The following is a 13,658-nucleotide window of genomic DNA, read 5'->3' on the forward strand; positions in this document are numbered from 1 at the left end:
GGCTAGCATACATAGGGTAATTCAGAGATGCCGCCTCATGCATGTCCACAGGGCAGCGTCACCTTCGTCCCCAGCGGTCGCGCAGAGTTTCCTCGTCCTGGCAGCACAACTTCACCCACCTCCTTTCCAGCTCCTCTTATCTTGAATCTTCCGCTTCTCTAGATGATAAATGCAAAGGCTTAGCTCTCTTTGCTCCTGAGCGTCGGGCACAACATTTCTATTTCCAATATTTTTAGTCCTGCAGGCTGTGCCTTGTTTGCACTTGACCAAATATCCGCCTTGTTCGTATATTTCCTTGTTTCTCCATAGCGGTTCTCTGCCAAGTGATGGTCCCCATCCAGACACAGTGCTCGCAAAGACGGCGCGCTTGAGCAAGCCACGATTAGCCCTGTTCCTCCGTCTGCCTTGGGACTCCGATTAGTCCAAGCCCAGAAAGCCAAGAGTTGCCTGACCAAGCATGAACACGAGGTAATTAGCTAAGGCTGCAGACACTGCCCCATGACACTGCCCGCCGAGAAAGCTAGCGTGGCACAGGCACCCATTCTTTCCGGGCCTATCTACGATGAGGCTGATTACATGGTAAGATATCAAGACAGCAGCATATAAGGCGGCTCTCTAACTCATGGTGACCGGTGCCTCAAACGGACTCTGACGAGGTTGTAATCCGGCTTCCCTTCTGGATCCCACAACCATGTTAGTCAAAGACACAGACGGAGATTATAATGAACTTTCCGGATACGTGTACGAGGGCGTGTGGGAGAGACATGGCGAGCCGGCTATTCTGAGATGGACCTGGACGGTCAAGGACTCGAATGCGTTGTTGATCCTGGCTAGTCTCACCCTTTTCATCGCAATTGCACAGACACGCGCCTGGGCGATCTCCCGCTATATCATCCTTACCCGAAGCCAAGTCCGGCCTGTCAGGCTCCACGATGAAACATCTCCAGAACCCCTTCAACACCTTTCGCAGAGCAAAGCAATCGTCCAAGTGCTCCCGTTCGCTACAAAGGGCATCTCCAAGATTTGGAGAACGGTTATCTCGGCTCTGCGAATCAACACCGCTCAACCGGACCAAGTGTTGAGATCAGATGACCCTGCGATTTCGCCTTGGTTTGGAATTATAGCACTGTTCAATGTGGCAGTGTTTGTCACACTGGGCGTGGCTGTACCATGGTTGCTCTCATTCGGGGCTGTGGAAACACCAGTAGTCAAGTCGAAGGCTACCGACAGTTGTTTAAAGTCCGACAAAATATCCAATCTGTTCACCCTGATGTCTACCACGACCAAATCGGACGCTATCTTCTCACAGTGCCTTGATCGCTTGGATGGGGGCTGCGACACTCCGTTTTATCTACAACAGCCTGTAGTGGTAAAAAAGCGTCTAGACTACTGCCCGTTTCCTGGAAACATCTGTCACAATCAGACGCGCCCCTTTCAGATCACACATGCCAATGTCACCGCTCATCAGGTCGGAGTCAATTCAAAATCGAAAATTTCATTTAACCATCGGCTCACTTGTGCACCGGCTGACCTCACACCCTTTCTTCTCTTCACAAGAAACCCGCCGATTGAGACCTGGATATCTACCAGAAATTTCGATCTCCACAATGGGAAAGCTTTATGGCCGAACTTTACAATGACGCTGAATACCATGAACGGTCCAAATCTGGTCTCTGAAGAGAGTTCTGGACTTCGTATGGCGCACCAGCAGGGTCCTTACGACCTCACGGTATTGCCTAGGCACTGGGCTGGTGCTGAAGGTGTCATGTTTGCGCCAGATACACTGCACAAAAGCATCCAGAGAGACGATGGACTGGCGTATCTTATCATCTATCGAGCCGGGGCTACAGGCTACTATGGTTCCGTCGATGACCCATTCTTCGCCGCCCACCAGAAGGACTGGTCAAACATCACCGACCACTATTACGCAGACCACGAGGCCACCGCGTTAGCTTGTTTCGAGACTTCCCAGTACTGTGTGTCAGATTCGGGACTCTGCACTCCCTGGGGTCGAGGCTCTACGCAAGCATACAAGGTGATCAAATATCCCGGTTTGGGCCTTGACTCACTCGCTGAAGTTATTGCCCTGTTGAGACTTCTGCCAGACTACTTCTCGGTATTCAGTTACCTCACAGAGCTGATTGAATGGCATGGAATGATGCCATTAAAACAAGTTGGTGTGAAGCCAAGTATGTTTTCCCCGCTCGACGATAACAACGAACAGTGGGTCATTGAAGTCGAAACTTGGTTCAGGAAAGCCATCCTCAACGCCATTCTTACAGTGCGCCACGGCGCACGGTTCCATTTGAACGATTATTCTGCCATGTTCAAAGACCCCAAAGATTGGAGGAATTCCTCGACAAGTTTTCTCTGTGTGGAAGAATTCTGTTTCGGGACGGAAACTACACCAATATCAATTGGATCGGATTTTGGGTGGCCCTGTCAGTTCTCGGATTCATTTGTCTTTTGAGCTTCTGTATCAAGGAGGCCCACGAACACGGAATGGCTTTACGCAAGGCTACCCTGAAACTGTTGGTAAAACTCACCCGGATTGGACACAAAGTAAAGTTGGCAGCAACTGCTCGTCATGGGCAACGGGCGGATGGATGGCGCTACTGGTTGTTAAGATTCTTGAGATCGCATCCCCTATTCCATCAGGCCGGCTCTGGGAGACCAAGGTCTGGAGACCAAAGACAAGACCCAGCCACAAACGACTCAGAACTGCACAATCTCGAAGCCTAGACGTTCTGTTTCCAACAATGTCGTCAAGATTGTAACGGCATGATATCATGGTAGGTTCGACTCTTTCAATTGGAAACTCCAGGCTGGAGATGCTGGGAACCCAGAATCCCACGCAGAAGAGAATGGTCATAATGACCACCGAAGTTATTCTCGCTGGGGACCGTGACTAGCCGATATAGAGGCGCTGAAAGAATAGAAAATCGGCAGTTGGACCCTCACAGGCCACTAATTCCACAATATTCCCAGCACCCAATATTCTCGCCATTTTTCACAAGAACAAGACCCACAGCTTGGACGCTGATTCTCCGAGCCCTCTGCCGGGCATTGTGAACAAACATATCCCAAGCATGTATCTGGCTGATCGACCGCTGCACGGACCGAATAAGACACCGAAGCACGCCGAGAGTGAAGGAACCAGGGGAACTCTATGTAAGCATACGTAAATCCAACTTCCAGACAAGTTAGTTCATCCCACCCCCACCCCCGCATTCTCGTTGTGGGCAGAGGGTGCTGTCATCCCACCTCCACACTTTAGCGAATCCCGATCCGGTTCCTAGAATTTACAGACCAACCAATGGAAACCTACCCGAAAGACATTGCCAGAACAACTTGCCCTTTGCTTGGCGGGAGGATTTATAGTTGAGCAGCGCGTTTCCTGAGGACCATGAATAATCAACAACCAAGTCTTTTCGCCGTGTCGACTGCTCCTTCAGACCTCAGACGGCATGCCGGGCATGTACTTTCTGTTGGCCGTGGTGGCCCTGCTGGTGGGAACTGTTCGTCTACTCTCCATAGGCCGGAGACCAAAGGGTTACCCACCAGGCCCCCCTACATTGCCAGTTTTAGGCAACCTTCACCAGGTACTTGTCTCTCTTGGCCACGAGGACGCGCAAAGTCACTGAACTGACTAGCGTTGATTCCCTAGATGCCAACGCGAGATGCACACTTACAATTTGAAAAATGGGCGCGTGAATATGGTCCAGTATACAGCTTGATGCTTGGCACCAAGGTGTTAATAGTGCTGTCAAGTGACGAGGCTGTGAAGGAGCTTCTCGACAGACGAAGTGGTATCTACTCGGACAGACTGGACATGTACATCGGTCAGACCTTGTGCAGTGGAGGATTGAGGTTGCTGATGATGGTAAGATTAGCGGTGCTTTATGTTCCGTTCGTTGCTAACTGCGCGTGAAGGGATACGGACCAGTGTGGAGAGCTGTAAGTGGCTAAAGACTGTGTTAGAAGCCCACATTTGCTAACACACTGTTCACCAGTTCCGCAAAATGATCCACGGGCTTCTCAACGTCAATACATCCAAATCTTACATTGCGTATCAGATGCTCGAGAACAAACAGATGCTGTACCAACTCCTAGATCAGCCCGACGATTTCCTCAAGCACATCAGGCGGTATTCGAATGCTCTAACGACCACGATGGTCTTCGGTTGGAGGACGCCCACGTACGAAGACGCCAATATGAAGCAGCTCTTCGAAGGATTCTCCGAGTTCGCCGAAATCAACCAGACCGGTGCTGCTGGTCTAGTTGATTTCTACCCTATCCTCCGGAAATTACCTGACTTCCTGCTCCCAACGCAAAAGAAGGCGAAGACACTTCACAAAGAGGAGAAGGCCCTGTATCTGAAACACTGGCTGAATGCAAAAAACGACATCAAGGACGGGAGCATTAAGCCGTGCTTTTGCGTAGGCATGGCGGAGGCTCAGAAGGCCGAAGGGTTCAGTGACGACCAGGCGGCCTACATATCTGGAACCCTTCTTGAGGCAGGCTCGGACACAACCTCAAGCACATTATATGGCTTCATTCAGGCCATGCTCCTGTATCCGGAAGTACAGAAGAAAGCTCAGGAGGAGATCGACAAGGTCGTTGGCAACCGCCTGCCGACGATGGACGACGAATCGAGCCTCCAATACGTCCGTGCTTGTATTAAGGAGACCCTCCGTTGGATGCCGACGACGATCTTGGGAGCCGTGCCACATGCAGTGACTAAGGATGACGAGTACATGGGGTACCTTATCCCCAAAGGTGCCGGCGTCATGAACAATGTCTGGGCTATTCAAATGGACCCCAAACGCCATCCCAACCCCCGGCAGTTCGTACCCGAGCGGTACATTCACGATACACAAAGTCTCTACGACTCAGCTGCCAACTCCGATGCTAGCAAGCGCGATGTCTTCACCTTCGGAGCAGGGCGACGCATCTGCCCAGGCATGCATGTGGCTGAACGCAGCTTGTTTCTGGGCATATCGCGGATCCTGTGGGCATTTGACGTTGAGCCAGTCGTGGATGCAAAAGGTAACAAGATCTTGCCGGATCAGGAGAAGCTGACGCAGGGTTTCGTGTGCATGCCGGAAGAGTTCCAGGCAAAGATAACACCGAGATCGCCAGAACGAGAGAAGGCTGTTAGGGAAGAATGGCATAAGGCCGAGAGCGAGTGCCTGGATCCACAGACCAAACAGTGGTTGAGCCATGCGCAGCCTTAGGGCTTGAGGCGAGTCCTGGTCTGTTCCAAGTTGTATGTGAGTATGGGTCCATGGCGGCGTGTCATTCCAATATCCAGATGGGGTGGTGGTAATTGCAGATTCTTTAGACTTGAATGGTGTGTTGGAATACTCTCTTTATCTCTGTCGTGCCCCGCAGCGGAAGAATCTGGCGGCGGACCAATAGTAAGGCGCGGGGCTCCGCCTTTCCGGGGAACCGACGCATTTGCCGAGATCAAATGCCAGAACTGATGCTGGAAATTTTAATCCGTCCGAGTTCTAAGGATCTGATGGCAATGTCTTCGTACTTGCCACCCTGTATCTACTACTCTACCGGACATACTCTTGTGCAAAACGCACATGGCAGACCATTTGGTCCCGAACGTATGTCCGACTTGCTCCAAGTCATACAAACGACCCGAGCATCTGCGTCGCCACCAACTCTCGCACGGCAGTGAACGGCCCTACGTGTGTGTTCTCTGTCGCAGCACCTTCCAGCGCTCCGATGTGCTCAAGAGGCACCTCAAGACCTGCGATACTACAGCTGATACCGCATCTGAGTCGTCAGAGCCCCACCCCAAGAGAGTGGCGCTGTCTCAATCCTCCCCGGTGGAAGACGCCGTGCTCTCGTTCCCATGCCCGCCAGCCGCGCAGTCCCAGCTTCTTGTCGATAAAGACCGAGAAACATCCCCTGTTGACGTCCCCGCTGACTCTTTCGAACATATAGCTGGATGGATCTCCTGTGGCCTGTCGCCGAACCACGGATTCGATGACCGATCCGACATCTGGCAGGATTTTTTGAACTTCAACTCTGGGACGCAGACTCCCCGCGCAGGCCTCGAGGGGCCGGAAGAAGACATTGGCTCTTTGTGCTTTCTGGATACCTTCACGAGCACGACAGGTTTCGTGTCTTCGTTCGACTGTGGGACACTCGAGCAACGTCGGCGGGTCAACGCCTACTTTTCTGATGCGACAAAGCTGGCTAGTTTGGAGAGGTCCTCGACGGTACAGGCTGCATCGGCAGACCCCTCCGGCTTGTATATGGATGATTCAAGCTGTTATGAAACTGATGAGGAACACCCCGCTGGGACCACCTTGAGTCGCTGGCTGTCCGACCCGCTGTCTTTCAAGTGTCATGAAATAGTCACCTCCATCCGAAACATTGTGCTGCACAAGTCGAGGAAGAGCTACATTACACTCTCTTGGTCTCCCACCATACATGAGACGTGCGCCCAGTTCTTCTCCCCAGCAAACGTCCGGCGGTTTGTGCAGTTATATTGGGCGGTCTGGCATCCCAATGTGAACATTGTCCACAAGTCGACGTTCGACCTGACCCATTCCAAAGCCGAGGTTCTGGCCGCCATGTCTCTGATTGGAGCTTGCGTCTCTCCCGACCCGGCTGACCTTGAGAACGCGAAGAGGTGGTTCAACTGTGTCGAAGAAATGGTATTCGACGATGAGGACTTCTGCGACGACCCGCCGAACGTCCTTCCCCACGGAGCGGGTGACGTGCGGTGGCGTCGGCGAAAGATCAGGGCTCTCCAGGCCTCGTACATGGTCTGTCTCTTCCAGAACTGGGAGGGCACGACTTCCAGCAAGCGGCGGATTCGGCGGCAACGCTTCAGCATGGTCATCGCGGCGGCGAGGGACGTTGGAATTCACAACGCCCGGCACCCCGATTACTGTCAGATGAACCTTTGCGACTTTTCGTTCGACGCTTTCGCGGTCATTGAGGAGTTGATCCGAGTGCTATTGTGGGTTTTTCTTCTCGACACGGCGTTCGTCATCTTCAACAACTTGCCACCACGAATGGTCATCCGGGAGATGAGGATGAACGCCGCTTGCTCCGAAGCCTGTTTTCAGGCCACGACGGCTGAAGAATGCTTCAAGACTCTACAGCATCAGCAACAAGCCGACTTGGGCCTGGGGCCAAAGGTGGCAGACGACTTCACCTCCGCCTTCGAGCTGCTCTACCGCACAGATTTGGACGAGAGTCTCAGCGTGGCGCTGGCTGACCTTGGTCCTCTCAACCTCTTCGCCATGACGTCGGCGCTGCACTCTTTGATCTTCCACCACCAGAGCTCTTTCAGCTGCCAGGGCTCGCTCGACCCGATCCACAGCGCTCTGCAGTCCTGGAGGAAAGTGTGGCACGTTTATCTCGGCCGGTTTTCGCGGGACTCACGCCATTCGACCGTCAAGTGCGACATTGACCATCTCGCGCCCGACGACATGTGGAGACGCGTGGGCTTCATGCGCCACGCACACGAATACTGGTACCTCGCCAATCTCATGGTAGAGCGTCTCTCCGCGCCGCCACCCGCAGAGGCCGCCGAGACGGCCGTGGAGACTTCGAAACAGGCACAGAGTCCCTTGAGTGCGTCAGGCAACGAGACCATCAGCCCTCTCCTCGACAAGTACGACGAGACCAGCATGCAACAAGTGAACACCCTGATCTCGGACTTTCAGATGTTTCGGATTCATTAGTGTTGATTTTGATGGTTGGTGCCTACTACACCTTATGTTCTCGGGCCAAGGCCACGGATTCGATGAAGTTGCCACACGCATTAGGCATCGCTGTGCTTTCAACTAGCTTCTGTAATCGACCTTCTACACATGCATTGTACACTATGAGGGCTCCAATTTCCTGGTCACGGATCAGTAGTATGAGTGGGCGATTTTATGTCTGTCATCCCTGGTAGAAATCAAAATTGCCTGGATACACTACCCTGGAGCATCACAGACTCCGAAAGCACCGCATGAGAAGCGGCTCAACTCATCGAACTGATCGCGGATGTACAAACAGCCTTGTGAAAAGGAGATCTCTCCTATTTCCAGCTACCAGCGTCGCCTTCTTGCAATACCCCCGTGTATGACGTTGGGATCGCTGTGATTGGCGGTTGTGAAACAGTGATCAGCGAGATCCACAGGAGGATCGCCAACGAGATCGTCTACGTGAGCTCCACTCACGTGGATAGGGTTATCGCAGGTCGTGGTGAGCGCATGAGACAAGGAGGTGTGCTGATCAGAATAGATGGCGCCGCGAATGGAAGGTGGAAGCCTCGCGAGCGGTGTGACAAAGTCATGATGCCAATTTGGACTTCTTTTGACTGTTCATTTGGACTGTATCTGCAACTGTCTAAATCTTGACATATCTTCTTGTTATTTAATTCACTGTGCAGTCGTAAATGAGCAGCCTAGAAGAAATTCGTAATGGAAGGTTGCAACCGAACCCAGCGTGCCGATTCAGGGCGTGCATGCAGAATGCAGACGGGAAGCTGCTGACATAATTCCTGCGAGGCTTAACCCCTGTATGTCTCACTTTTATGTGCTCAGGGAGGGAAGATAGCTGAAATGAGCATATCAAACATCGTCGACTACACTTTGGTATTGCACATCGCCCGCGGGTTGAGAAGAACCAGTAGCAACCCGAAGAAATACTACCTGAGACTGTGCTTTCATGTCGACCAACTGTCCGCGATGATTACAATGGAAACCTGTTGTGTCCATCATGTTCGAAATACTTCTGGCGAACTGTCTCTGTCGCAACGCGACAGAGATTACAATTCCTCAGCGCAGAGAAAATGCTCGAGGATGAGAGGGAGGACCGGCCCTGGCCATCGCTTTGGTCAAATCCAAACCACGAACTGGCAAAGGTCTTCGTCATGGAGTCGATATGGAACTATTGATCGATATGGCTGTCCGATATGAATTGCTGTTGAGCCACGCTGACCGCGCCTCGTTCAACGTTTCAGTCTTGTAGAATGCCAGCCAAAATTCTCCCAAGCACCCCTCGGACATTCCGCTCGTTGCTCGAGTTCAGAGCGGTCAAAACGATTGCGACGCTGGTGGCAAAAATTGCTTGTTCCCTGTGGCGGTACCGCTGATCGTAGACACGAGGCAGAATCGTTGCCAGGGCTCTCGGCGCCACAAAGAAGGCAATCTCCTGTCGTCGACTAGGCTTCTCTAGGAGAACGGACCACCCACAGGCAAGACAGCCTGCCAGGACACAGAGTCCCGAATCCCACATCTGGGGCGTTACTGTCTTCCGCGAAAAGATCTTGGGGCCTAGTCGAGTTCGAGCCAAGCAGACTGCGTAGTAGAATGAAGCAACAAAGCCGGCCAGGAAAGAGGAGGACCTTGCTGCTGCCGGAAAAGCCTTCAGAAGGGACCTGAGTCTCGGCGTGCGCAAGATTGTCAGCAGCTGAAGGGGCAGGTATATCCCCATTGCAAATTTCCAACTTCTCCAGAACCTGGAAAGTGCATGGATTTCACAGCTCTTGCCCGTTCCGCAATGATACAACTCACAGGGGATTGGGATGGTCTTGGAGGGATCGGCCAATTCTTCAGGTAAGTTCAGGTCCCGACAGAGACCGATAAGGAGCGGCGCTTGCCCTGTATCCTCGCCGTAGACGAAATTGCCTTGTCGAGCTAGCCGCAGTGCTTGAATCAGACGGGGGTCTATGTCTGCCGCTTTCGAGATCCAGTGATTGTACGAGCGAGGGAGTCGCTCGGGCGAGTAGAACCATGACCACATGATGATTGCAGCGGAGCCCGCGAACACTGACGGATCGGCGATCTTGCGAATGAAGTTTGAGAGTCGGGGGTTCCGTTGCTCTGCGTGCCATGATCGAGTTCGAGTCCGGGTCCAAAGAGATATCACCATGACATCCAGCGCTCGACAGAAGGCAAATGCTGTAAAATCAATTGTTTTGCCAGCATAGTGAGGATGATATGATGGCGGAGGCAGTTGATGCAGACTCGATGTGTTTAGACCACTGGTATTGGTAGTCGGATTGGTTCGAGATATCGCGCGCTTTCGAACCCAAGTTTCATCACGGTTGAGTAAAGCAAAGGCTAGCCATGCGGAACAAAAGGAACACAGGAAGCGGATGCATGCCATGAGTCTCCTGTCGAGACGCACAGATGGGCCCCTGCGGAGTGACGACAGGACACATTCGAGAAGTTCCTGGAATAAACGCGGGAGGGCAGTTGCTCCGCCCACAATGACGGCTGCGGCGGTGGGGAGGCGATTAAGCTGGGTCGATGTGATGAGAATCTTGCGGAGAATAGAGAAAATCTCTCGGAAGTGCAAACGGGTGCGCCCAAGGGTCCTCAGGAAGCCAAAGAGCCTGGGCGCGGTGACCGTGAGATATCCCAAGGCATAGGCTCGAATGAGGGGCTTGAGGGTGTTGAGATGGGCGCGTGTTTCGCGGTGCATTGTAGTTCCCGGTCCTGTCATCTACAGGGATTGATTGCGATTGCCATGAAGAAGGAGATGTTGCGTTCGGTCTGCACGTTGGATAGGTCAAGGGATGGAGGGGATGATGGGATGGGTTTGGCTTTGATTGTAAGGGGCCTCGGTTCAGCCTCAAGAAGTGACACGTGAAGATGATCCAAAGTCTGCCAAGACGCTAGTTGATGCTACATCATGCTAGACACCAGGGACTAAGGTATTAGCAGCCCTCAGCTCGGTGGGCTGATCGTCATTGGCTGCTCCGGTGACGTATTTTCCGTAACACAGCAACTTGGGTTCGGAGATGAAGGCGGCTCGGCGGGAAGGAGCCACGGGAGCTGAGCCAATTGAGGGGCGAAGCTGCGCCTTCCTTGCTGTGCCTTCCGCGCCAGATGCTGCATGCCGGTTGTTCTGTGAATTGTACTCGGTACTGGCGGTAATACCTAGGCAGCACCAATGCACAAGTAGTGGTCTAGCGGGTGCATGTTACTGCAGGTCCTGTATCTCGTACCGTGTACTCTGTACCTAGATGCCTTAGTCATTCTTGTGCATCACCTTTCACCTTTCACCTTTCACCTTCACTCACTTTCCACTTCAGACCTCTTTCAAATAGGCACCTCCCTCCTCCTTTGTGCCTCGCACTGCTCCTACTTACTGAGTCCATCGTCCATCCTGCCTTCTTCTTTTCCTCCCTCTTCCTCTACCTCTCCTTCTCCTCCTCGCCCTCTTTCCTCGCTGCTCTCGTTCTCCCCTCCGCTCGTTACTCTGTTCGCTTGTTCTCGTCTGCCTGTCTTCTCTCAATCACACTCGTTATGTCAATCTCTTCCGTCCTCTTGGCCGCTCTAGCCGCCCTGCCTTGGGTCCCCGCATCGCCACTGCACCCTCGTTCCGACTACAATGTCAAGGAATCGAACAACGTCCCTCCTGCGTGGTCCAATATTGGCAACCCTCATCCTCTACATCTCTTGACCCTCAACATCGGCTTGGAGCCCAGTAATTTCGATCTCCTCGAGCAGCACCTCCACCAAGGTGAGTTGGGTCCCCCACGTCACTTCTGCAAGCCTTGCTCTAACCATGCTCTAGTCTCCGACCCATCACACGATCGCTACGGCCAACATCTGTCCCAACAAGAGGTCCACGACCTTCTGAGGCCCTCTGATGAGACGTATCAACTAGTTCAGGACTGGCTGACCGACAACGGCATCGACCCGTCTCGCTGCGACATCAACTCTGCCCGAGATTGGGTCACTGTCACTCTTCCTGTCAGCAAAGCTGAAGAGCTGCTCGACACCAAATACGCCGTCTACCAGCATCAGGACGGCACCAAACTCATCCGAACCACCAGCTGGTCTCTCCCACGCTCCCTCCATGACCATGTCACGACCATTCAACCCACCACTGCTTTCCTTCGAACCAATCCCAAATCCAGCACCCTCATTGATGTTCCAGTCGACGTTGACATTACCCAGCTCACTGCCACCGCCAATGCTACCACCATCAAAAGCTCATGCAATTTCGCCGGCATGACGCCCAAATGCCTGCGAACCCTGTACAACACCATCGATTACAAGCCGAAAGCTCCCCACAATAATTCAGTCGCCTTCACTAATTACCTGGGCCAAGTTTCTAATCGAACCGACGCCCAGACATTTCTGCGAAACTTTCGTTCTGACGCCGTTGACTCCGCCTTCGCCGTCACCCAGATCTCTGTAAATGGTGGAGCCGTTGACAATGGCACATCGGAGGCTGGCTTAGAAGGCAATCTCGACCTCCAAACCATACTGGGAATCGTCTATCCCACGCCTGTCACCTTGTACTCTACGGGCGGCAAGCCTCCTTTTCAACCCGATGACTTCATCGGCACCAATACGAATGAACCCTACCTTACATGGCTCCTCTTTCTGCGCGACCAAGACATCAAGACCATTCCCAAAGTGATTTCCACCTCCTATGGTGACCATGAACAAACCGTGCCCCAAAGCTACGCTAAGACCGTGTGCAATCAGTTTGCCGCCTTGGGTGCTCAGGGGATCTCGCTGTTCTTTAGCTCTGGGGATTCTGGTGTGGGTGAGAACTCTAGCTGCATCACCAATGACGGGAGAAATCGAACCACATTTATCCCTGTTTTCCCGGCCTCTTGCCCATATGTCACTACCGTCGGCGGAACAATGAACTATCCCGAAGTTGTCGCCTACGACAAGCAAAATTCGTTTGCCTCTGGAGCGGGTTTCAGCAATTACTTTGCTCGACCGAAATGGCAAGGTACCGCCGTGGAGCGATATCTCGATACGATTGGGGACAAATTCAAAGGGCTGTACAACCGTTCTGGTCGCGCCTATCCCGACATAGCGGCTCAGGGTTACAAGTACCTCATTTTTCTGGGCGAAACCGTCAGAAGCGTTGATGGCACGAGCTGCTCCGCCCCAACCATGGCCAGCATCTTCTCCCTGGTGAATGATGCACTTGCGGCAGCGGGAAAACCCCCTATGGGCTGGCTCAATCCCTGGCTCTACAACAAAGGCTTCGCGGCATTCACTGATGTTGTCAATGGCAGCAGTGTAGGCTGCGATGGGCCTGGATTCAGTGCTTCCCAGGGATGGGACGTTGCGAGCGGCTTCGGCACTCCAGACTTTGAGAAAATCTTGGACGTGCTAGGAATTGGGGGCCCTTGAATGGTCGTTCGTCTTCAATCCTCGATGAAAACATTCTATATTTGTATCCAGAGATCTTGATGTGGCTTCTCGTCTCTTGTGACGAACCCCATCCTACGGAGCCCGGAGAGTCAAAGGTTATGCTCAAGGCACAGAAATTTCGTGATTTGAGCACCTGAGATAATGATAAAATTAATTGGAGATGAGGCCGATGACCAACTTGGCCAGAATCCGGCACAGCCAAACACCTACGACGTGACGAGCCAGAGTGAATCCTGCAATTGCAACGGCCGAATTGATGGTAAATGAGGTATCTGGTCAGGCAATGAAGTTCTGGGACACTTGCATTCTTGAAGAACAAGTGAATGATACTGAGGCGGATGCTGGAGCTGGCCGAACGGGGACTATAGATCCGTAGCTCTCCAAACATTATTGAGATATTGACTGACCAACCCAAATGCAAGATGTGATGACAAGTGATGCTGCCTCCGCCAAAGCGGCCAGAAGATTCATTCTCCGCGCAGATTCCCCGCTGTCAAC

At 52.8% G+C, this 13,658-nt stretch overlaps 4 protein-coding genes across 4 annotated transcripts; 3 read left to right on the forward strand and 1 right to left on the reverse strand.

The window, feature by feature from the left end:
• Window positions 1-691: 691 nt before the first annotated feature.
• On the forward strand, window positions 692-2,945 carry PV07_12118 (uncharacterized protein; the record flags this gene model as incomplete). The annotated part of the gene is made up of 1 exon (XM_016399611.1): window positions 692-2,945. The coding sequence occupies one exon, from the start codon at window positions 692-694 to the stop codon at window positions 2,468-2,470; it is 1,779 nt and encodes a 592-aa protein (XP_016242423.1). The 3' UTR covers window positions 2,471-2,945.
• Window positions 2,946-5,594: 2,649 nt separating this feature from the next.
• Window positions 5,595-7,718, forward strand: PV07_12119 (uncharacterized protein; the record flags this gene model as incomplete). Its single annotated transcript, XM_016399612.1, has 1 exon — window positions 5,595-7,718. One exon carries the CDS (start codon window positions 5,595-5,597, stop codon window positions 7,716-7,718), a length of 2,124 nt encoding a protein of 707 aa, XP_016242424.1.
• Window positions 7,719-8,351: 633 nt separating this feature from the next.
• Window positions 8,352-10,527, reverse strand: PV07_12120 (uncharacterized protein). The gene has a single exon (XM_016399613.1). It carries the CDS (start codon window positions 10,471-10,473, stop codon window positions 8,983-8,985), a length of 1,491 nt encoding a protein of 496 aa, XP_016242425.1. The 5' UTR covers window positions 10,474-10,527; the 3' UTR covers window positions 8,352-8,982.
• A 477-nt stretch (window positions 10,528-11,004) lies between these two features.
• Window positions 11,005-13,598, forward strand: PV07_12121 (uncharacterized protein). The gene is made up of 2 exons (XM_016399614.1): window positions 11,005-11,496; window positions 11,551-13,598. Exons 1-2 carry the CDS (start codon window positions 11,280-11,282, stop codon window positions 13,137-13,139), a joined length of 1,806 nt encoding a protein of 601 aa, XP_016242426.1. The 5' UTR covers window positions 11,005-11,279; the 3' UTR covers window positions 13,140-13,598.
• Window positions 13,599-13,658: the final 60 nt, after the last annotated feature.

Source organism: Cladophialophora immunda, assembly GCF_000835495.1.
Source record: "Cladophialophora immunda strain CBS 83496 unplaced genomic scaffold supercont1.8, whole genome shotgun sequence".
In the NCBI taxonomy this organism is placed as follows: Eukaryota; Fungi; Ascomycota; class Eurotiomycetes; order Chaetothyriales; family Herpotrichiellaceae; genus Cladophialophora; species Cladophialophora immunda.